General features: G+C 31.5%; 4 protein-coding genes and 1 long non-coding RNA gene across 5 annotated transcripts; 3 read left to right on the forward strand and 2 right to left on the reverse strand.

The window, feature by feature from the left end:
- Positions 1-1596: 1596 nt before the first annotated feature.
- LOC112718227 (uncharacterized) lies at positions 1597-2888 on the reverse strand. Its single transcript, XM_072204809.1, has 3 exons — positions 2598-2888; positions 2400-2501; positions 1597-2285 (listed from the first exon to the last, which is right to left on the reverse strand). Exons 1-3 carry the CDS (start codon positions 2883-2885, stop codon positions 1782-1784), a joined length of 894 nt encoding a protein of 297 aa, XP_072060910.1. The 5' UTR covers positions 2886-2888; the 3' UTR covers positions 1597-1781.
- Positions 2889-9218: 6330 nt separating this feature from the next.
- Positions 9219-10406, forward strand: LOC140175627 (uncharacterized). The gene has a single exon (XM_072204154.1). The coding sequence runs from the start codon at positions 9219-9221 to the stop codon at positions 10404-10406; it is 1188 nt and encodes a 395-aa protein (XP_072060255.1).
- Positions 10407-12846: 2440 nt separating this feature from the next.
- Positions 12847-15773, forward strand: LOC140175628 (uncharacterized). Its single transcript, XM_072204155.1, has 3 exons — positions 12847-12914; positions 14810-15167; positions 15381-15773. Exons 1-3 carry the CDS (start codon positions 12847-12849, stop codon positions 15771-15773), a joined length of 819 nt encoding a protein of 272 aa, XP_072060256.1.
- An 886-nt stretch (positions 15774-16659) lies between these two features.
- LOC140175629 (uncharacterized) lies at positions 16660-17102 on the forward strand. The gene is made up of 2 exons (XM_072204156.1): positions 16660-16957; positions 17062-17102. The coding sequence occupies exons 1-2, from the start codon at positions 16660-16662 to the stop codon at positions 17100-17102; spliced, it is 339 nt and encodes a 112-aa protein (XP_072060257.1).
- A 4663-nt stretch (positions 17103-21765) lies between these two features.
- On the reverse strand, positions 21766-24005 carry LOC114924575 (uncharacterized). Its single transcript, XR_011866586.1, has 2 exons — positions 23850-24005; positions 21766-23370 (listed from the first exon to the last, which is right to left on the reverse strand). It is a non-coding gene; the product is annotated as an uncharacterized lncRNA (long non-coding RNA).
- Between the last annotated feature and the right edge of the window lie 2039 nt (positions 24006-26044).

Genomic DNA, 26044 nt, shown 5'->3' on the forward strand with positions numbered 1-26044 from the left:
ATTTTGTTGGATTGTTTTGAATGGTCGATTCAATTTATGCCGGAAGGAGAAAATGGAGGAGTGGTAGCTGAGGGTTACTACCTGAACTCTGTAATGGTGCACTGTAATGCGAAAAAGTGTTAAGGTTATATCTTGATGACTGCTAATGCATCGGGCGATGCCCTGAACTTAGATCAAATCCCGATAGTAAGAGACTTTCCTGAGGTATTCCCGAAAGATATCCCTGAGTTTCCACCTCAAAGGAAAATTGAATTTGCAATTGAATTGGTGCCGGGAACTGGACCACTGACGATTGCGCCGTATAGAATGGCTCTGATAGAGCTGGATGAACTAAAGACTCAGTTGAAGGAGCTTTTGAATAAGAGGTTCATTCGACCGAGTGTATCACCGTGGGGAGTACCAGTTTTATTGGTGAAAAAGAAAGATGGAGGAATGTGACTGTGTGTGGATTACAGACATTTGAACAAAGTGACTATGAAGAATAAGTACCCGCTGCCAAGAATAGATGACTTGATGGATCAACTGCAAGGAGTTGGAGTATTTTCCAATATTGATTTGAGATCTAGTTACCGTCAAATAAGGATGAAAAAGGATGATATCCCTCAGATTGCATTTAGGACGCGTTTCCTTTGGGATAATGAATGCACCTGTTGTTTTCATGGATTACATGAACAGAGTGTTTCGTCCCTTTTTGGACAAATTCATGGTGGTTTTCATAAATAACATCTTAGTTTATTCTAAGATGACAAAAGAGCATGAGGAACACTTAAGGATTGTGTTACAAATCTTGAAGGAGTGGAAATTGTATGCTAAGTTGTCCAAGTGCGAGTTTTGGAAGGAGAAAGTGAAGTTCTTAGTTCACGTGGTGAGCAAAAGAGGGATAGCGGTGGATCTTTCTAAAGTGGAGGCACTACTAGAAATATTGCTTTTTCGGACGAATTTTGAGAAGAAATTGAAATAAATTTCGAACAAATTATAGACAAATTTTTTTTCAAACAAAATTGGGACGAATTTTTTTTGTCCCAAAAAGCCTTGTTGCTAATTTAAATTTTGTCTGAAATTTCGTCCGAAATTTTTTTCAGACGATTTTGTGACAAATTTCGAATAGGCATTTATTTGCTAGATTTCTAACTATTATGATGTATTTTAGACGAATTTCAGACAGATTAGCTAACATAAAAACAACGTATTTCAGACAAATTTCAAACAAAAAATATACTTTATTTCAGACAAATTTCTAACGAATTTAGTCAAATATAACAAATTTTTTTCGAACAAATTTTAGACAAATCAAATATTTCTTTTCAATTAAATTTTAGACAAATTTAATTTAAAAGAATTTACGTATTTGAAACAAATTTCATACAAAACAACCAATTATTTTCGCACAAATTTTCTACAAATTTAATATAATATTTCAAATAATTTTCATACAAAATAATTTGCTATTTAATAGATAAATATTTTAGAAAATAAATTGTATTCAATTTGCTTTCTATATTAAAACCATCATAATCATTTTTTTTCAAATTACATCATCCAAATTATAAACACATAATAAAATCATGAAAAAGTTAATTAGCATAAAAGAGTTAAAAAAATATTTATTATTAAAATACTTTTGTCCATAAATGTAATCAAACTAAAATAAGAAAAAAAATACTTAAACTAAAACAAAAAAAGCCTTTAAAAAAGTCAAATATCATGAATAAAATAAAATGTACTAACTAATTCACCTAAAATTCCTTAATCTAAATCAGAAGAAACATATACTCCAAATATCAATCACTCATGTTATCATCACTAGAGCCTGTCCCAAGCTCATCTTCCGTAGGATCAGACAAGGTTGAAGGAAGTGAGAGATTCAACTTTTTATACAAAGCATGAATTGTCTTTTCAGTAGAACCAATTCTTTTCTGTTGAACTTTTAGTTGACGTCCTTGATCTTTTAACTTGTGCTCAGCATCTTTCAACTTAACATTTTGCTCTTCATTGATTATTTCTTGCTCCTTTGCTTTTTCTTTCCACATGTGAAGTTCTTGCTCAATATTTAGATTGTCTTTGGATGTCTCTGGACAATTTCTGGAATCCAACTTTGAAGAGAGATCTAAGCCAAAAGAACCTAAACCAAAAGCAGCTTTCTTTTTTCCCTTTGTCACAACTTCGTTCCAAACAGTATAATCATCTGGTATATCTAGGCCTTCCTTAGATGCCTCAACATCTCCCTCATTATCCAAGGATAAAGCTACTTGAGAAAGTTCTGTCTTTCGCTTTTTGAATTCACCCTACAAAATCAATTCATGTTAATCGCAACTAAATATGCCATGAACAAATACTAACATATAGTGAAAATTAGCAGTTGAAAAAAACAAAAAGAAGAACAAATTAGCATCACATACAATGACTTTCTCAGATCTTTCATCAATCCAACTTTTGTCTTTTTTGGTGTGGCATTTGGTATAAACCTCTTCTAGAGAAGGTTTTACTCCCGTAGCTTTCTCCTATAATATAACAATTTTAATCGATAGGAAAAAAAGAATAAGAGAACATTGCAAAATAATAAGAACAATACTATAAATAAACTATTTTTATCTTACCATTCTGCGTGCATGTTCACCCATAGATATGGAACCACCAGTATGCATGGAACTTCCAGCATTTGATGCTCGATTCACAGTATTTGCTGCTGACCAGTTCTTAAAGTTCGAATATGTAGCAAAATAATGTAATAGTTGATGCCAAATGGGTTCAGGAATATATTTTGGTGCATGGTTAGGGTCATTTGAATAATTGTGTCTCTCCTGATTCATCAACGATCTTAATCGATCACTCTCTTTAATCTCAAAAATTTGACGAATTCTTGCATTGTGTTGAGGTTCCCACATACAATTTTTCTATAAAAGAAAACAAACATATACATTGAATTACCCACTATGTATAATATCAAAATAGCAAAAAAATGATAATAAATACTTACCCTAAATTCAGTAAACCACAAATCTCGCATTTGCTCACTAGCATGTCTCCAGAAAGGGCAGAATTCTGAAAATTTGCTTTTAATGGCATTTGTTACATGACGAACAGCAGTACATGGATTAAACATATAAGAAGTTCAAATAATGAGTAATTACACATGTATTCACAATAAAAACAATATAGAGAGAACGTTAAAACAGAAAACTGATTGTTGTACTTACTCATTGCCAAAAGGCTCTATTTTCAAGAGCCTTTCTTGAGTGACAAGTTCACCTTCTTGAGCAAGAGATTCATCTTGATGATTTTCATCCGATGAGTGAGCATGATGTAAATTTCGTTCATTATTAGGAGCATTATCAAATGACTGAGGTTGGATAGGTGAACAATATGGTGATTCAGCTGGTGATTGTGATGGTGATGGTGTATGATTGGCATGGGAAGATAGTAAATTTCTCTTGAATTTTTGTGGTGGCTGCGAAGAAGAGGGTGGTAATGCTGAAGGCTTTTTAGATACATGTGAAGGAACTGGAGCTCGTGATTTTGTAGGTTTAGGGTGTGAAAGCTTAGTTTTGTGTGCACTAATCACCTCCTTACAACCAGACTTTTGTACTTTAATTGACAAGTGTTTTTTATTTTTTTTAGAACCTGACATCTAAAACAACAAAGATTTATAAGATTAGTAAGACATTGCATTTAAATTTCAATAACATGTACATCATCGAAAAAATTTAAAAAATAACAATATAAAATAATACTTAGCTGCCAAAATAATCAATGAGGATGTAAAATAAAGTGCTACTATGCTTTAGTACTAAACTACTAATATATATGTACACATGAGCATTTTAACAAGTTCATAGTCATAATTGCAACACAACATAATCAAACTAAATCCAACCAATAAACTATAATCACAATAATATCAACGACAATTATAATTCATAGTCAAAAACTAAAGTCAATTACATCAAATAATCACATATACAACGCTGGGTGTTTTAACATCAAACTTCCAGTCATAAATACCTTTTTACTCCTTTCTTCATAAGAATGCATGATTATGCCGTAGTCTTCACTAAAATATGTGTGCATGTAGCTTGTTACTGACTCCTACTTTTCTAAAAGAAGCCATACAAAGGACACAATCAAAAAGTTAACAAACTTAAACAATTCACGAAGGATTCACAACTCTTGAGAAGCGCCTAAAAGAAACAATTTGAATAAAATGCAACTAATTGACTTTATATAGGTTTAAATATTGTTAAAATTAAGGTCATTTTTTCTATATATATATAATACTTATATTCCACAACTGCTCACAACTACTCCATTGTACAAGTGCAAATTCCATATTGAAGCCAAAGAATAATATGAAATAATGCAATCAGGAACTATTATTGCTCACAACTATATTAGATAATTCTTATCAATATTTATTACTTATATACATAGATAAACTAAGAATAATATGATGAATGCAATCAAGAAAAGAAAGTCTCATATTTATAAAAGACTATAGATTCAAAACCGGATGAATAAAGTATAAAATTATTGTACGAACAACTTATAATTTGTGAATTTAATATGATTTAATAACAAAACTCTTTTTTATTATTAATAAATTTAAAGAATATTTTTTATTGAACAATTTAATAATTTATAGTTCTTCTATGTGTTCCTAATATGTTGTTTTTTCTTATAAAAGAAAAAGATAAACACAACTAAAAAGATAAATTCTTCCTAAACTTTTATAGGAAATATTTATCATTTGTACTCTACCACTCTTTCCATTTCAAATTTCATCTCAATGGATTCTTAAACATTCTTTTTGGCATATAATATTTTTGGCATAAATTATCTCTAACTTACTCTCCATTTCAAGACCTTTTGGCATAAATAAAATTATTTATGAGATCAGCTTCCAAGATGCCAAAAAAACATATTCATTCACCATAAGATACGAAACAAAATAAAATAAAATAAAAACATGTATAGAAAATGCAACGCGGGCTTTTATACAAGGACTGTTTCTTATATTACTTTGTTCAACTTGCAGTATGATTGCTTAATGATGATCCAGGAATGAATTTGGGAAACAACAGTCATTGCTGTCTTAATAGGAACCATAGCACATACAAAAGCCAACTACAATCATTATTTTCACTTATTAATAATAACAATTTCCTTGTTATACAGTTTAACTAGCTTCTTGTAAGAATTAACAGCAGCATATAATTTATAAATTACAATAAAGAGCGTGCAGGCCTACGCATTAACCATTTTTAGAGCATTATCTTTTGAATCACGGTGCTTGTTTCTACTGCTTTGTACTTATACCAAGAAGCACAAACTAAGTAAAACACAAAGTTGAGAACACTCATCACAGCCAATAGCCAATAGAAGTAATTAAGGTTGTCTCTGTTCAAGTTATTACTTGCAAGCCACAAACTAAGTAAATCACTGTTTTATATAATCATTTAAACACAATTTGATGAATGACACACAATCTACATAGATGCATCTTCTCGATCTCAGTCTCAGCATATACACACATTGAATTGCTTGGTTACTCGCAAACAAAGATTGACAAATTATTAAAATTGACATTAAAAACAGAAAAATCATGCATAAATAAAAAGGAAAAAAAAAACACAAATCTAACTGGCAGAGGACGCACAAAAATTAGCAACCAAATTAACAATGAACAATGCTGAATAACAATCAAATTAACAACGAAGAAAATTAATTAACAATGAACCTGACAGAGTAACAATTACTACTCATAAAAATTAGAACCTGACAGAGGATGCACAGAGAGGAGAAGGAGGCAAGGGTAACCTAGCTAAGCACGAGGGTGGAAGTCGCCTCAGGTACAGTGTCTGAGGCTAGCGGGATGCGAGTTCTGAGACCGGAAGAGGTGGCCACATGCAGGAGGCAGAACGGTGTGAGCAAAGCAGTGTGAGCGACTGGGGTTGTAGCCTTGAGCGCGACGCACGAGCGTGGAGGTTGCATGAGGTGTGAGGTCTGAGGCCTGCCTAGCGTTCGTCCCGGAAGATCAGCGGCGGCCACAAGCAGGAGGCAGAGCACACAGAAGAAAGTGACCCTAGCTGTGATATGAGGAGGGAGAAGGCACTCTAAATCTGAAATTCCTGGAACCCAAATGGCGGTCTTGATTAAAAATTTTGGATTTTTGGCGCAGGTAAATAAGTGGCTTTAAAATAACTACATATAATAAATTTTAAAATTAATATTATATCTAATTTTTACTTTCAAATTAAAAAAAAAGATTATAACGAAAATATCTAAAAATAAGTTATGGAATATTGATTTTTAAAAGATAGATATTTTAAAAAATTATATCTAATATTAAATTTAAAGTATTTGAATTAAATTATGTTTTTAAATTTTTGTTACATAATAATCTTAAAAACTAAATATTTAGAAGATCAACATAATTAAATACATATTTTATATTAATGGATAAGATAGATAAGATAAAATAAGATAAGATAATTGTCTAAAATTATATAAAAAGGTGTTAAAGACTCCTCAATTATATTACTCATTCTACACATATATACTTTTTAAATATATTCTGTGTTGGAGTATCTTTATAAGTACCTGCCCCATCGTTCCAATAAGACAAATTGTCTTAACTCGCAAATTTTCGATCCATCTCACAATCCGTACATAGGTAAAAAAAATTTTAATATCTATCATTATGTGATTTAATGTTTATTATTATAATTTTTCATTATTAATAATTTTATTATTTACCGATTAGTTCTTTATTTACTTTATCTTGTTTAGTTGAATTAATAATTTTTAAGATAAAAAGTTATTTGTGTCTTTTTATAAAAAAAAAAGAATAAAGAGTAAAAAAATTTTTAATATCTATCCGAGACAGTTTTTTTATACTTTTGTGTCCACTCTTTTACGAAGGACAGTGATGGACACGGAATTTAGAAGGATGGGCACAGACTTTTTTATAAATTTTGTTTTCCTTTGTGTCTATAGATATTTTTTATTATTCCACTATTACCCCTTCTTATTTTTCTTATTACATTATGTTCAAAGAGGTACTATCTTCTTCCTGGTCTTTCTTTATCTCTGCGTTCTTTCTTTCTCTTTCTTTCAGGTATTCTCTCCTTTTTGTAGAATTTTTTATTGGACTTCATAATTCCTTCCTTCTTATTGTTCTTATTTCAATACCATTTTAACCTTGTATTATATTATTTGATTTGTAATAAAAATAATAACAAAAATAATTAATCTTAAAACTTTTGAAAATATTATCAAAGGTAAAATTGATCTTTTAAAATGCTAAAAAATAATTTATAAGTTGTAATTGATTTTATATAATTTAAAGAAAAATCAATTTTTAGATAAAAAAACATTGGTTTTCTAAATAAAAATAGATTTTTATGTGCAAAAACTATTTTTTTCATGTAAAAATGAATTCTTTTTTAAAACTGATTTTTTATTTAAAATTAGTTTGACTTATTAACTTAAACAAAATTTTTTATTAATCAAACTCAGATTTATTTTTTTGTTAATCTTAACCATATGTATTGCTACATATAAATATTAAATTTAAAAATAAAATAATTATATTTATAAATTTTATTTTAATATAAATATTATTATATATTTTTTTATTAAAATTTTTGGCTTCTACAAACATTTTTTCAAGTTTGTCTGTACTCCTATGTCCTCTCATTCTCTACTAAATTAGTTTGTATTTAATGTAAAAAAATTGGAATTACATGATTATTTTAGTCATTCACTATAATATTTTAGTCTTGTCCATGTGTATCCAAACATAATACTGGACATTATATTAGTGTCTTGTACATCGTATCCAAACACAATACACAAAGAATAATTTTTATTGTCTTCATCCTATTGTCTCTGTCTCTGTCTCAATATCATATCATGTCTTGTCTCTATAAACAAACACAGCCATACGAATGGAATACTTTTTAAGTTTTAAATTAAATAACGTTAAAAACTTGAAACAATGAACGGTCATATTCAAAACGATGAGATTTATAATACCGGTATGATTTAGTAAGGTTCCAGTAGATCTCTTTGAAATTTTATGATTGAAAAATTTGAAAAAGTAATGTAATAAAAAAATTTTAAAAAAATATATATTTTTATTAATATTTTAAAAATATTCAACTAATTTAAAACAATATAGAATAGAAATAATATATATTTTGTTAATTTTATTCTATTATAAATATTTTTATTTTATTTTTATATTAAAATAACTATTATTTTTAAATTTTAATAATTTATTTATTAGTTTATATCTATTATATACTACAAGTAATTGTCTCAAAAATGATATTAATAGGTATTATATCATTATAAAAAAAATAATTGAGTTTATAATTATTATTAACTAAAAATATAATTAATTTAAGAATGAATGAGTTTAAAATTAAAATTAAAATAAATTAAATAGAAGTAAACTATTTGATAAAATATATTTATATATATTATAATTTGCATACACACTAATGAGAGTTAAATCAGCTTAGTGGCATAGAAAGATATTTTCATTGTAAATGAAAAGGGTTCGAACCCACTTCACATATTTTGAGAAATTTTAAACTTCATACGGTGCGATCGGACCGACTTTATCGAATTTGATCGGTTTTTTAGGATTTGACCGATTTTTTTGTCGAAGCGATCGATCTGATTCAATTTTAATAACAATGGATAAGATATTTGCAAGTTTATTTTTATATTTTTTTATTTTTAAAAATTTTTAAAAATTTTTTATGTTCACTGAAGTATATTTTTATAATTTTTTACATGAATTTTTATTATTCATTGTTGATATAAATTTTTTTATCATTATTATCGATATATATTTTTTTATAGAATAATATTATTATTTTATTTGACTTTGTGTAATTTTTACCTTGTGTTTTTAAAATTAGTATATATTTTATTTATTATGATCATTTTTTCATATTATAAATGTCAACACATACATTTAAGTTTTTTTCCTAAAAAATTATAGTAAAATAGTTCATTTTAATAGTATGGTATACTAATTTTTTAATAGTAATTTAAATTATCGGTGAAGTGTGGTACATTTTTTTGAGATAATTTATTATTTATCAAAATATAATATTATAATTTTGTAACATTAAATTAATTATACTCATAGTTGGTTATGTCATAAAAATATAATTTAATTAATTTAATTTTTAATATATGTAGATATGAAAATTCCAGAACATCGAAAGTGGATGTACAATAGAAATTTGCCAAATCGAGGAGGATTACGACAGGAATTTGTCAATAGTGTTCGAAATTTTATTGATACAGTTACAAAACAACCTCAATTTGTACTTGAAGGCGGTGTACTTAGATGTCCTTGCAACAAACATAAAAGTAAGATTTTCTTAACTCCGGATGAGGTTTCATTAGAATTATATAAATGTGGTTTCATGCCAAGATACTGGTGTTGGGATTCACATGGAGAGAGTCCTTTGCCCTTGAATTTAGATCAAGATAATAATCAAGACGGTGCATGTTCTTCTCCGCATGCTAATGTGCCAATAAGAAATTCGTATGAATCTATGGTGGTTGATGCTGCTGGACCAGAATTTATGAGTCAATTTGAAGAAAACATGGAGGAGTCTCCGAATGCAGAAGCTAAAAAATTTTATGATTTATTACAGTCTGCTCAGCGCCCATTATTTGAGGGATGTATTGATCATTCAGAATTATCAATGGCAGTTAAAATGTTGAGTATAAAAGCTAAAGGGAATGTATCTCAACAAATCTTTGATGATTTCGTGAAAGCTATGAAAGAAGTGATGCCGAAGGATAACTTACTTGTCTCCAATTTTTATGAAGCAAAGAAGCTAGTATCGAAACTTGGCATGGAAAGCAATAAAATTGATTGTTGCATTAATGGTTGTATGCTGTATTACAAGGAGGATGATATACCAAGAAAAGAATGTAAATTTTGTCATTCTCCAAGGTACAAAATAGGTAAAAAGGGTAAACAAGTTCCTTTGAAACGAATGCACTATTTACCACTTATACCTCGTTTAAGAAGACTTTATGCTTCAATGAACACAACATCTCACATGCGATGGCATTTTGATCACGAGTTTAAAGGAGTTCTTGAGCATCCATCGGATTCAAAAGCATGGAAGTATTTTGATAGAAAACATCCACAATTTTCTCAAGAACCACGCAATGTCAGACTAGGATTATGTGCTGATGGATTCACCCCTTTTGGTAAATCTGGTAAACAATATTCATGTTGGCCAATAATTGTCACTCCGTATAACCTGCCTCCTTCTATGTGCATGAAAACTCCTTACATGTTTTTATCCATGATTATCCTGGTCCTCGTAATCCCAAAACTAGGATTGATGTATACCTGCAGCCCTTGATTGATGAGCTAAAACTACTATGAAAAGATGGCGTTTTAACTTATGATATTCATTCCAAGTCAAATTTTGTAATGCGAGCTGCATTGTTGTGGACTATTAATGATTTTCCTGCATATGGAATGTTGTCTGGATGGATGACAGCAGGCAGGCTAGCATGCCCATACTGTATGGAATGAACCAAGACATTCCAATTAAAAAATGGGGGAAAGCCATCATGGTTTGACTGCCACAGACAATTCTTGCCAAATAATCACATGTTTAGAAGAAATAAGGATGCATTCTATAAGAATAGAATTGAGAGATCAGAACCTCCGCCAAGATTGACTGGAAAGCAAATATGGTATATAGTTCAGAAATTTGATAAGATAAGTGATGTTGAGCAACTTGAGATAGAAGGATATGGAAGTACGCATAATTGGACCAAAAGAAGCATATTTTGGGATTTGCCTTATTGGCGTCATAATTTAATCCGTCATAACATTGATGTAATGCATATTGAGAAGAACATATTTGATAATATATTCAATACTGTCATGGACATCAAAGAGAAGACTAAAGATAATGTAAAGGCTAGAATGGATCTGTCATTATACTACAAGCGAAAAAATTTAGAACTGCCAGAACAAAGTGGAGATAAAATTATAAAACCCAAAGCAAACTACACATTTACCCTCCAGCAAAAGAGGGCAATATGTGAATGGGTGAAAGAGTTAAGGATGCCTGATGGGTATGTTTCAAATTTAGGGAGATGTGTTGACATGAAGGAGAGCAAGTTATATGGAATGAAAAGTCATGATTGTCATATATTTATGGAACGTTTACTGTCAATTGCTTTTAGTTCATTGCCAGAGCAGATATGGAAGCCAATAACAGAGTTAAGTCGATTCTTTCGAGATTTGTGCTCAACATCGTTACGAGAAGATGTTCTAAATAAGCTAGAAGAAAATATTCCAATTGTGCAATGCAAGCTAGAACGTATTTTTCCTCCTGGATTTTTTGACTCAATGGAACATCTACCTATTCATTTGCCATTTGAAGCATTGCTTGGTGGTCCTGTGCAATATAGATGGATGTATCCTTTTGAGAGGTACCTTATTTACACCTCTATATTTACTCTCAAATTTCTTTTTACTGTTTTATTAGGTCAACTATTTGTTATTTGATTTTTGTTATGAATTTTTTTATGATAGGTTTCTCCATCATCTTAAGAAAAAAGTCAAGAACAAAGCACATGTTGAAGGATCTATCGTTGAATCATACCTAATTGAGGAGATTTCTTACTTTTGTGAGTTCTATTTTAACCAAACTAGCATCGACGCAAAGCAAAATGATGAAGGTGATGATTCAATTCAGCAAAATTTGTCTATTTTTAATTTGCCTGGTTGTTTTGCTGGTGAATGCAAAACTCGTTATTTAGATGACAAAGAATTCAGTGCAGCCATGAATCATATACTAATAAACTGTGATGAAATTAAGCCATATATTGAGTGAGTATTTATCTTCCTATATATATTCTTACTATTAATAATATTTCCTTATATTAATAATTTTAATTTATTTGAAATTCATGTACTATAGGATCTTTGTGGATTTCATACGCCAAGATCATATTACTTTAAGTGATGAACAAGTTGATCAATTTATTGAAGCGGAGTTTGCAAAATGGTTTAAAAATTATGTAAGTCAACATGATATGATAGTCTTATTGTACACACAATTTTTGGTAAATGATATATTATATTCTTACTTATTGGTTCTTATTTAATACAGGTTCATGATCCTTTAAATAATGTGACAGATTCGAATATTCATTCCTTGGCATGGGGTCCTTTGAGAATTGTTAAATGTTGGCCTATCTACAAAGTCAATGGCTTCAAGTTTCACACAAGATCTCACTCAAGTGGAAAGTCAACTCAGAATTATGGAATATGTGTCAAAGGCACAGGTTATGGTGAATATGAAAATGATTTCTATAGCCAGCTTAATGAAATTATTCAAGTTGAGTATACTGGGCTACCACTAAAAAGAGTTGTACTATTTAAATGTGAATGGTTTGATCCCACAATTGGCAAAGGAACAAAGGTAAACAAAGAGTATGGAATCATACAGATTCGAAAGAATCGACGATATGGTAAATATGATCCGTTTATCATTGCATATAAAGCAATTCAAGTATATTTTGCACCTCATCCAATAAGCAACACCAAAGAAAAAGCAGAATGGTGGTTTGTATTCAAGACTAAAGCAAGAGGTGAGATTGAGATTAAAACAACGGAGGATTTTGCATATCAAGAAGATGGCACAAATCAATTTAACAATCATATCTCAAATGATATTGACATTACTGTTGATTTACTGGAAACCAATAGTACAAGTGATGATGATGATGATGATGATGATGATGATGATGATGATGCCACTTGGGGATGAAGACGAAGATATGGATGAGGATGAGAACGAAGACGAGGACGACGACGAGAACAATGAGGATGAAGATCAAAATGAATAGTATGAAAAAGTCCACTAAGAAATGTATTTATTTGTATTTTTTTAATTTTTAATATACTACAATTTTATGAAAAAGTATGACTTTTTTATTTTACGTGATTTTTTTATTATATTTTATTTTTACTATTTTTTTTAGAAGATTGGATATAATTTATTGAGAAAGTCTAGGAGTTAGCACTTTTATTAAAATTTCGCCAGCATTTAATCATTAAAGGAAAAATGAGTAATTATCCACCATTAGATGTAATCTCACACCATTAAAAACACTACTGATGGCTAATTGATGGCTACAAATCACAAAATCTGCTGACTCCTAACACTCTTCTAATTTATTTTTAAAATTTTTACCTATGTAATTCTTTGATACACTTTATCTTAAATTTGTTAAAAAATTAAAATTTGAATTATTATAACGTAAATAATTAAAAGAATAAATTAAAAAATAATATGAAGTAACTAAAAAAATCAAAATTAAATATAAGATGGTTTATAAAAATTTGTATGAGAAATTTAATATTAAGTATAATAAAATAAAATAATAAAAAAAAGAAGATAGAGTATATAAAAAAAATAAAAGATAGAGTTTCCAAGTTTAACTAAAAAAAAATCAAACATAATATATAATGATAGAAAAAAAAAACTAATATAATCAATTTAGTTCTAAAATTTAGGATTGAATAGGTATATTTGTTAAATTTTTTTTATTTAGTACTGAGTACGTACTACTTGAATTAAAAGAGTTACTGTGAATAATAGATTTATTTACTAGTCTTATATTTTAATGGTTGATTTATAATGATTCAATTAATTATTTTAAGATTGTAATTTATTTCATATTTGATATTATATAAAAATAAATTATTAACTTAATAAAAAATTAAATGATTTTTTTATTTTTTAAAATATTTAAAAATATATTTTAAAAATAAACCAACTAAATTTCATGGTAACCCCACCAAAAGTACCTATTTCGTTGGCGCCAGGCACAAAAAAACTTCCCCCACCAGAAGTTTCAATTCGTGTGCGCCTCTCCTAAGATGATGACACTAAATCCATTTCGCGAGTGCTTTGCGAACAATGGCCTGCGCATTTTTGTAAAGCTTTCTCTGCATGCATATTATGAGAATTAATTTTTTTATTTACTTATTTATATAAAAAAGCATGCATAAATAAGCGCTAACGTACTTATTAATCCAATTTTAAAAAATATGTATAATAATAAATAAGATGTTAATTGGTATGCTGATTATTTCATATTTTAATCAAGAGGTTTTGGAGTTGAAAGGTGCAAACAAAAACGGTACCTTTTTATAAGTTATATATAATTAAGGTTATTTTAAGAAAAAATTTTATTTTAGAATAGTAAAAATTTTGAGACAAATCATAGACTAATTTAAAATATAAATAATATTTTTATACTAAATTTTAAAAGTTTTTAATAAATATTTGAAATCTGATTGAAATTTGATGAACTTTCAAACGGAATTTACAAATGATGCTATTTTTGTCTCAAATTTGTGGGAAAAAATTTTGTCTACTTCGAAGGGTTAGTTATAGTAAAAACATTTAAGACTAATTATAGACAAATTTAGGATAGAATTAACATTTTTCAAAATGTGTCCCAAATCCGTCTGAAGTTATTGCGCATATTCAGATGGAATACGGACGAATTATAGTTTTTGTCCAAAATGTGTTGCTAATCTGTATGAAAATTTTGGCGCCATCTAAAAAAAATTTGGCGCCAAAATTTAGGACAAAATTTAGACAAATTTACGACAGAATATATTATTTCAATATCTCCACTAAAAATTGTTCAACATTTGTCTCAAATTTGTCCGAAATGAAAAAGTCATTCAGACGGAATAAATTTCGTTTGAAATTTTTGTCCGAAAAAGCCCTATTTCTAGTAGTGAGGCGGTGATGGAATGGGAAAGGCCAACAACGGTGACAGAAGTCAGAAGTTTCTTAGGCTTGGCCGGATATTACCGGAGATTTATTGAAGAATTTTTCCGGATTGCACTACCGATGACTAAATTGACAAGAAAGGAGGTGTCGTTTGTGTGGACGTCAGAGTGTGAAAAAAATTTTCAAACTTTGAAGCAGAAGTTAACTTCAGCACCTATTTTAATTTTACCGGAACCACATAAACCATTTGAAGTATATTGTGATGCTTCCTTGAAGGGTTTGGGTTGCGTGTTGTTGCAACACTGGAATGTGGTGGGTTACGCATCGCGTCAGTTGAGACCGCATGAGGTAAATTACCCAACTAATGATTTGGAATTAGCGGCGATTGTGTTTGCATTGAAGATTTGGAGACACCACTTGTACGGAGTGGGGTTTAGCGTCTTTTCTGATCACAAGAGTCTCAAGTACATCTTTGATCAGAAAAAGCTTAATATAAGACAGAAGAGGTGGATAGAGTTGCTTAAGGATTATGATTTTGAACTAAGTTATCATCCTTGAAAGGCGAATGTGGTAGCAGACGCATTGAGTCGGAAATCTTTAACCATAGCTTGGATGAGGATCAAGGAAGAGGAGCTAGTGGATAAGTTTGTAGATCTTAAGCTGGATATTGGTGAAGTTGTCGAAAGAGCTTGTTTGAATCAATTACAGATTTTGAGTACATTTAAAACAGAGATACAAAAGGCTCAGCAAGATGAGCAACAGCTTCAACAATTGTTTCAACTAGTTGGTGATAAGAAGCGTGGAGAATTCACCAAGGATGATGAAGGATTATGGAGGTCTAAGGGGAGGCTTTGCATACCAGATGTCGGGAGTTTGAGACAAGACTTGTTGTCGAAAACTCACAACAGTGGGTTTTCTATTCATCCCGGAAGCAGAATATGTCTTATGACTTGAAGATGTTCTGGTGGCCTGGAATGAAAGGTGATGTAGCTACAATGGTATCCAAGTGTTTGACTTGTTAGAAGGTAAAGACAGAGCATCAGAAACTGTCGGGGATGCTACAACCACTTGAAATTCCTCAGTGAAAGTGGGAAGGAATCACAATGGATTTTGTGACTGGTTTACTGAGGACTAGGTCAGGATTTGACGCAATTTGGGTGATCGTTGATCGCTTAACCAAATTCGCTCATTTTTTGCCTATTCGAGTGAACTGTTCTATAGAGGAGTTGGCGATATTGTACATCAAGGAGATTGTAAGATTGCATGGTGTGCCATCGAGCACAGTATCGGACCGTGATCCCCGATTCACATCAAGATTTTGGAGAGCTTTTCAAAAAACTTTCGGTATGAAGCTGTGTCTTTGTACCGCATATCATCCACAAACGGATGAACAATCGAAAAGAACTATTCAGATGTTGGAAGATATGCTAAGAGCATGTGTCCTGGATCAACCTGGAAGTTGGGACCGTTACATACCATTGGTAAAGTTTGCGTACAACAATAGCTTTCATGCGAGCATTAGAATGGCTCCGTATGAGGCCTTGTATGGACGGAAATGCGAATCTCCACATGGTATGAAACTAGTGAGGTAAGTGTTTTGGGTCCTGATTTGGGAGCAGAGACTACTGAGAACATTAAGAAGATCCGTGCAAGAATTTTGACTGCGCAAAGCTGACAGAAAGGTTATGCGGTTCATTGAAGAAAACTATTGGAATTTGAAGTGGGAGAACACGTGTTTCTAAGGGTTACACTGACAACTGGGGTTGGAAGAACAATTAAGACCAAGAAGTTGAATCCGATGTTCATTGGACCGTTTGAGATTCTGAGTCGGTTCGGGCCGATGGCATATCAAGTAGCTTTGTCACCTCACTTGTCTAACTTGCATGATGTATTCCATGTGTCACAACTTCGTAAGTGCACGTCGGATGCAGCTCATGTTTTAGAGCCTGAGTCGATCGAGTTGAGAGAGAACTTGACATTTCAAGTAACAATAGTGAGAATCGATGACACTAGTGTGAAGAAGCTGCGAGAAAAAGAAGTTCAGCTGGTTAAAGTTGTTTGGGAGCGAGCAGGAGTTAAAGAGCATACTTGGGAATTGGAGTCTGAGATGAGAAAGGATTATCCCGAGCTATTCTCAGGTAATCATTAAATTTTGAGGGCAAAATTTCTTATTTGGTGGGGAGAATGTAAGAACCGAGCTTAATTAATTGTTTAATTAAGTAATTAATATTGCCTAAATTAGGTTCCGAAAAATTAAAGTCAGATTTGATGATTCAAATATGATTTTTGGACTGAGAATGTTTTTTGAGTCAGAAAATATATTTTCTGCGAAAAATCGTAAAAAACCGCAAATTGACAGTTGAGCCAGTTGAACCGGTTCAAGTCTGTCCATTACTGCTCAAGAAAAAGTGAAAACAGTAAAAAAATTAGAAAAATATTAGAAGTCAAAAATCGGATGTTAATTTTAAAAGGTTTGGCCCGACAGGCTAAAAACATTAACGGATTGGACCGGACCCAAGTTGGGCCCAAACCCAACATATATAAAGTTTCATTTAATGAACCCACTTCAACACAAAACACTTAAAGCACAACACCACCAGCTGATAAGAGAAGAAGGAGAAAAAGCTCCATTGATACTATTCACTTTCATCTTCTCAAGCTCATATATTGAGCTACAGATCTTCAATCGCCGCACCGTTTGCGGCCACGCGTTTCTCGTGAAGAGCTCTACAAAACCCTTCCAAGAAAGTGGTAAGAAAATCACGAATCTCTCTCAATTCTTCTCCAAAATTTTGAATCCTAGGGTTTGTGATTAAGTGAATTTTTGTGATTTTGAGTGTTTAGGTATATTCTAATCCTTGCTTAGCATTGGATTTTATCTTCCAAAGCTGTTGGGAAAGGTAAGAGGTCTTGAACCCTTGTGAAATTTCAATTATGTTGAGCCCTAATTTGATTAGTGATGAATTGTGCATATATAGCTTGATTATTATGAGTTTGGAAGCTACTGGAACTTGTTGGTGTTTTTTGGAGTGGAATTAGAAGCTTGATTGTGGTTGAAAGCTTGAGTTGAACTCAATTTTTTGGTTTTTGGCATATTGGGAATCAGCCAAGGTATGATTTTGGTTTCCTCTATGTAGTATATAATATTCATGGACACTTAGGTTAGTGACTCATAGGATATGTTTGAATTATAATGGTTGATGAATTGTTGAATGTTAATGTATGATGTTATGATGGGTTGATGAATTTTGAGTTTAATTATGATCATTGATAATGATATGTTGATGATGAATGATTGTGTGGATTTGAAAAGTCATTTGGTATGATAGATGCGATGTTGAGGTTGATGAAATGGTAATGTGGATGGTAAATTTAAAGCTGGATTGATCATAAGCGTTATGTATTTGATGTCGAGGTTGAGAATCATGAAATGTGAAGGAAAATGTTGTGAGATTGGCGTAATATGACACAAAGGGTAGATTTTGATGAAAAATGGAGTTTGGAATGGTTTGGTATGGTTTGGGCCGTGTTTTACAACAAATTGTGGGATTTGGAAAAAAATTGGCTTTTGGTGAACTTTGTCTGATCATAACTTTTGCCTCGGTTTTCAAAATTTGTTAAATTTGGTTTAGAATTAAAGTTTATTAGAAACTCTTCAATTTGATATAAAGTTTGTAAAATTTGGATTTTTGTAGAGAAAGTTATGATCATTCAAAGTTTGGTGTTGAAAATCTAAAATTCTGCAAAATTGCAGAATTTTGTGATTTCTGGTATGTGCGCACGCATAGCCTTGTGCGCACGCACACCCTTGCGAAATTTTCAACCTGTGCGCACGCACAAACTTGTGCGTATGCACACGCAGAGGCAGGCAATCTATTTAAAGCGCTAGCACAGCTTGTGCGCGCACATATCCAATGAAAGTTTACAACCTGTGTGCACGCACAGCCCGGTGCGCACGCACACGTTGGGAAGCGCAATCTGTAAAGGACGCTAGCACAGCCTGTGCGAGCGAACAGAATTGCAAAATTTGGTACCTGTGCGTACACACACCTCTATGCATACGCACAAGTTTTAAAAATCTCTGGGCGTGCGCACGCATACTCCTATGCGTACGCACACGCCCTGTTTCTCAAACTTAAATTTTGTTTTCAACTATTTTACCTTCCCAACAAGATTGTAAGCTTCCGTGACACTATTTTAAGACTTTTGGGCTTAGTTTTTAGTATGAGAACATGGAAAATATCCTAAGAGTTTTAGTTGATATTATTATGAAATTAGAAAAAGGAGGCTTAGATTTCAGATGTATTGAGGATGGTTTGATAGCATGCGAAGTTAGATTGGTATATGAAATGAGAACTGAGGAACTGTTGAGTTCGAAATGGAAATGTTGATGTGAAAGTGGTTGAGATGAGTCGAGGACTCGAATGTGCAATGATGAATCATTGGTGTATTGAAAATGTTTTCTAAAAGAACCACTGAACTACTATTTTATTTTGAGATTGATGAGACGTTATACGCTCAGTAGGGACGGTTGTTAATCCCTTCTGTCGAGGTAGCAGCGGCGTAAGGACGGTGGTTAATCCCGCTTACGTTGAGATGTGAGGTCTGAGCCAAGAGTATCCCGCTCGCATCCCTTCAGATCAATAGAGTGTGCAGGCACAAAATTCTAGACGGTGATCCGAACACTATATCTCGGGGGTTCCCAATGATGATTCGAATGGCAACATCTTCATGGAGGTGTGTCGAGTTGGCAGTTGAACCGACAATGTGATACCATAGCTAGTAGGACATACATTCATCATCTGCATTTTCTATCTATTTGTTTGCTTTACCGACTTGTAATTACTTGCCTAATTGTATAGCATGCCTAATTGCTTACTTGAACTACTAGTCTTATATGCTTCTACTTGTGTTTTACTTGCATTGTAATTAATTGTGATTTCTACCAGGATTGAAGAGGTTTGGAAGGAGGTGGTAATAGAATCGCATGGAGGATAGATTGGTGAAGGCCGTGGAACAACGGTGTTTGGTTAGAATATAAATCCCAAAGATAGATAACCCTTTTTATTTATGTTAAGATTTATACATATATTCTTTATTGTTTTAGTATGCCTTAAGATTGAAATCTTGTGATGGATATGAAGTCCAGGATTACCTTTGGCGTCTCGAAGTCTTATATCTTACATCGGTGGGCACTGTTACCATACTGAGAATTTCCTACTATATTTCTATTGTGTTTTTCAAATACAGGTCGCAACCGACCTCGGTGAGTTGCTTGATGGTGATAGAAGCGGAAGATCCTGTTATTCTTGGAGTCTTTTTGATTTATTTTCTGTATATATATATATATATATATATATATATATCTCACTTTTGTATTTTACTTTTGCCTAGAGGCTTGTAATTGAGAGGAAAACTTGTATAAGCTGTTTTAAGCTTCGAATTCTATTTTGTCTGTATATATGGTTAGCCGGCTTAAACTCCGCCAGCCATGGCTAGACTCCTTATGATATTACACTATGATATTTTATTATATTATATATGTTTCATGTGCTGTAAGTTAGAAGTTTCGTTAGTACGTTTTGCGCTTTTTAAACTCTGTTTTGAGCTATATGCTTCTAGATTATATTATTTCTTTTATATGTCATACGTATGAGCTTAGAACCATAATTATCAGAATCGGACCGAACCAACTGGTTCAACCAAAAAACCGATGAACTGATAGTCTGGCCAATTCGGTTAGTTAGTTGAACCGAACATGCAGTTGAACCGATCAACAGTAGTCAAACTCGTTGAAAACCGACCGATTCGAGCACGGAGTGATGAGTATGCAGACCCTAGCCCTTGCCGTTATGCCATCAAGCATCTTCATACTTCTTATGACAAAAATTAAATATATAATAATCATAAATATCTTTTTTTATCCTTTTAAACATGAATTGACATGGATACCAAACAAATAACAATACCTAATATACAAACATATTGATATATTGATATTGATTGTGTTATCTTTTTGTTTTCTCTCGTTCATTTAAATTGAGAAAATATTTTATACTAACGACTAATTTATTATCTATTTTTGCACCATAAATATTATTTAAGAATTGATATTTCATTAATGATTAATATATTTTTTGAAAACATGCATTTAATTTTTTATTTTTTTATTTTTATAATTTTATATTTTTATTTAATTATGACCGGGTTAATCGGATAAATTAATCACCCACCGATTGAACCAATGACCCGGTGACCCAGTCATATGACCAAATCAATTACCGGTTTGGTTCTGATAACTATGCTTAGAATTATCGTAACCTTTGATTAACCTTTGCTTTACGATGCGAGATAAAGCTTTAGACTAATTAGGGTGTTTCATATTGCATTTTTGTTTATACGATATTGTTGTATTAGTTTAGTTATTATTTCCCTCGTCATTAATATTATATTTTTGTAAAGAGGGATAGGAGTCATGATTAGTTATTTGTATAAAAAACTCGTTATTATGTCTATATATTGTGATTGGTTTGTCTGTATGCAAGGTTGTCAAACTCGCGAGTCTAAGTAAACTCGGGAATTGACCTAGACTCGACTCGCGATTTAACTCGTAGACTCAGACGAGTTTATTAGCTATGAATTCTTTAAAATTTTATATATATTTAATCAAATTTAGACATTTAAAATTAACAATTTCAACATTAAAATACAAAATATACTAAAATAGTAGAACAAATTATAATTGGTAATTTAGAATACACATTTAAATATAACAAATCAACAATTAAATATTCTAATAAACTAAATCTAAAATCCTTCGACATCTTCGTCTTCTATGACAAACACTCAAATTACTAAATCAACAATATCAAATACTAAAATTAATAAATCCTATTCAAGTAATCTGTAAAATCAAGTGCAATAAAATTAAAGCAATACAAAGTGATTAGAAAAGCTTGTAAAATTTATATGCCTAAATCCCAATCTTTCTGAAAAAACTTAAAGCAATAAAATTACTAAATAATCAAATTACTAAATTTTAGTCTACAAAACTACAATCATGAACCAATGATAATACAGAGTGATTAAAAAGATTGTAATATCTAAATGGCTGAATTCTAATCTATAAAAATTTTAAATAATATTTAAAAAAAATACTTGAATACAGCAATTCAGATGAGGAGAACAAAGTCCAGGCAACCAATTACAATTGAGAACAATGATAGCGTGAAACAGAGAGAGCAAAGACGTCATGTAGAGCAGAGATGGACGGCTTGGTGGCACGAAGCAAAGTAGAGAGCTAGAAAGTTAAAAACTTGAGAGTTTAGATGACGGCGTGACGAACTGAGGAACAGTGGTAGCGCGGTAGAGTTGCGGACGATACAAGCACAAAGCAAAGAAGAGCAAAAGAGCAATAGAGACCAAGGATGATGGCGTGAAGAAGGGCAGAGGTAGGAGAAATAGGCGAACGATGGAGAACAACAATGAACAGCGGCAGCACAATGAACGGCGGCATCGCGACAAAAGGCGGCAGCGTGACACAATGAGAGAGTGAGAGTTGGGACTCGAGTGAAAAATGGTGCAATGAATGAGCGAGTCTGTGTTTTGAAACCCTATAAGGAAAATGTTTTTTATTGGGCCATTTTGGGCCAAGAACATTGGGCACAAAGCAAACTCGCTAACTCGGCCATGGAATCGCGAGTTTGACCGAGTTTGACCGAGTCTAGTCGAGTCTACCCGAGTTTACTCAAGATCGAGTTTATATCCGAGTCAACTCGATTCCACTACCTAAACTCGTAAACTCGTACGAGTTACGAGTTTACGAGTTAACTCGCGAGTTTGACAACAATGTCTGTATGTATGTAAGTTTTCAAGACATAGTATTTCTGGTTTTTCAATAAAAAGTTGATATAGTTCCAAGTTAAAAGGCTCCTATTTTATTATAAAAATATATGGATGTTGTCATAATATCCTCGCTGTCAGAGTGGCGTAACCGGAAGTGTGATAGTTTGGTAGTAAGGGTGTTACAAGTAGTAATTTAAAACCTAATTTAATCTCTTAAAATTACTTTGAGGATTCTATTTATTCATCAATTTGCTAATTGGTTTTCAAATAAGGTAATATTCTGCTTAATTTTGTTTTATTCATAAAAATTAGATTCAATATCTTAAAATTCAAATTGAATCATATAAAATTCTTGTTGTTTTATAACTACTAAAACTTTAAATTTTGAAATTTTGAAGATAAAAATGATTTAATAATTATAAAATTAGATAAAAATCCTAATTTAATGCAAACTCAATTTATCAAAACTTGATTTAATTATATTTAATAAAATAATTTCTGAAATTAAAGTTTTTAACAAATAAATTAAATTGGAATTGGCTTATAATAAAATTTCCAAAAGCTCTGGTCTTACAATTTACCTTACTTCCTCGTAGAACTTCTTCTCCCAAGTCAGGAGTTGTTGCAACATGGAGGAATGGGCGATTCTCTGCGGAAGTCAGCTAGCTTGTAGGTTGTGCAGTGCATCTTTTCATCCAGAAGACAGCTTAATCACCACCACACAAAAAAAAAAACAACAATCGTCAAATAACATATATTAGATAACTCAGAGAAATAGTTCAATTAATTGTACTACTCAAATGAAACATGGTTACCAAGTTACAGCACATATAATTTTAATTAGAAGAAAAACATAAAAAAGCTATAAAACTTCATTATAAGCCATCATGCACCACCACATCAACAAAGAAACTCTATTAGTAGACTCAGGTGACTATTCTCTATACATAGCAGAATATAGGATTTAGAGTATATGGAATAAAACCAATTTCAAACACAGAAGACGCTGGGAAGTAAGGGATAATAGGATTTATAGGCGTAAGGGAAAAGAACCAGTTTCTACTCCAATAACTGAAACAAAAAAAAAAAAAAAAAAAACTCTACTCCAAAATAGGGAAGAAGATGTTGCGAAGTAGAGAGAAATAGGATTTATAGATATGGATAAGAATTTGGATGGCTGAATACCTGTGAAAGAGGCAAAGATACGATATGATCTAGAAAATATGGAGCCAGTTCTGATCTTCAATGAAAATTTGTATTCACCCACATCAAGGGAAAGAGGGTTATGAGCTTGAGAAAAAGATTACCCTTTCGACGCCGTGGGAGGGAAAAACATAGATGAAAGATGAAGATGCATGACTCTATAATAATATAGAATCAAGGAGTCTTAAAATTTTAAAAATCTACACATAAAATTACCAAAAGGAAAACTCTAGGGGGCCAGCAGTTTTATTGAATTTTGGCCAGCATGTAACCAGCAGAGAAATGTGAGCCATTGGATGAAATCTAACACCAATCTCACACCATCAAATTATCATTGATGGCTAGTTGATGGCTAACAATCACAAAAATTGCTGGCCCCTAACATTGCTCTTACCAAAATTAAAAAAAAAAAGAAAACAAAATTTGTATTTATAAAATAAATACTCAAAAAAAAACAAAAAAAAACAGAGAATGAGAGAAATAACAAAATAAAAAATTGTAAAAAAACACATCAAGACTTTCCAAAATACAAATTACAAACACTAACAGCTGAAATTGCACCCTATAAAAACATTAACTTGTTTCTAATGAATGGCATGTAGATCTTAAAAATTAATAGTTATTAAACTACTTATCTGTTAACAAAATTTATATGAAGAGCCATGTCTAGTTTGACACTGCGTACAAAGATATCATAGAAATAAATAATCATTCACTGAAAATTAGTTAAAAAATAAATAAAGAAAAGTAAAACAAAACAAAATTGAAAAGAATAAGATCATCATTGGATATGAATTGTTACTTAGTTTCTTTAAAAGAAATTGAAACAAACAATTAGAACTCCGATAAATGCATATTTCAAAATATAAAGACCTACAACAGGCACCATACTGAAGAACTCTTTCTTCCATACTCTCTTTTCTAACAAACAAAACTAAATGTGGCAAATCATAACCACACAAAAACAATAAAATCGTATCTAAAATCAATCATACTTATAAAAATATCATTTTTTTTTTTGAGAAATTATACTTTGATGATGATTTTCTTCCCAAGATAAATTTCTTGAACCATTTTCCAAGACTTTTTCATTTTTCTGTCACAATAAACATTAATATTTTACAAAACATAAAGCAAGCATCAAAATGGGCAAAAAGCTAAGAAGCACATATAACTCAGCCTCAGTCACATGAAAAGTAGCGGTGCTTAAACTATTCCAAATTATAAAACACAAAATAATAAGATAAAAAAATCTAATTACCATAAACCATCAAATATGAAAAAAAGAAACAAATTACAAATCGCCATTTGCCATTTTGATATCTAATTTTCAGAATAGGAATTCAATCCTGGAAAGCATTATCATTTGTAACAATGTATAGTTTAAGATTATTTAATTTAAGAAAAATATATAGCAGTAGAAATAATTTAAGAAATAACAACAGAGAATTAATTAATTGCCATGTTGTGTGGCAAAAAGTTTTTTAGGTGAAAAATATTCAGTGAAAAGAGAATAGCATATCGGCAATCAAATGAAAATGAAGAAAGCACTCAGTGGCCTCTTTAGTTTCTTAGGGTCTTAGACACATTTTTCCTTTCCGATTTTTCTGTCACCTTTGGCGACGGCCATTCCTTTCTTATTTACGACAAGCTTGACAATACAACACAAAAATCACGAAATAGCACACAGAACAACTAAATCCAAATATCTAACACGTTAAAATTCAGATCAACCCGTTATCTTAACAGCTTTTGATCCCAGATATGGAGAACCCTAAACCCTAATTATTTTGTCTAATTCACACTAAAACACGAGTCAGATCAAAAAAGAAAATAGAGTAACCGGCAAAGAAATAAAAAATAATGATACTTACTCGGCATCGCCTCTGTTGAATTCGCCTTTCCATTTTACACCTTTTGATGATGGGAGCTGCAATTAATGCAACCAAGTTAGTTTTCTTAACATAAAATCGAATGAAACAACAAACATTTAGAAAAAAATGGCGGCGGTTGACAATAAATATGAACCAGAAGCTGAAAAGCGGGGTTGAGAATCTAGGTTTCGGAGAGAGACCGAAAGAGAGAGAATATAGTCCGAAAAGAGAAAGAGAGCAGACTATCATTGAGAGAATAGCCGGACTTCAAGAGAAACACGAACTGAAAGGAGAAAAACAAGG

Source organism: Arachis hypogaea, chromosome 10 (genome assembly GCF_003086295.3).
Source record: "Arachis hypogaea cultivar Tifrunner chromosome 10, arahy.Tifrunner.gnm2.J5K5, whole genome shotgun sequence".
Taxonomy (NCBI): Eukaryota; Viridiplantae; Streptophyta; class Magnoliopsida; order Fabales; family Fabaceae; genus Arachis; species Arachis hypogaea.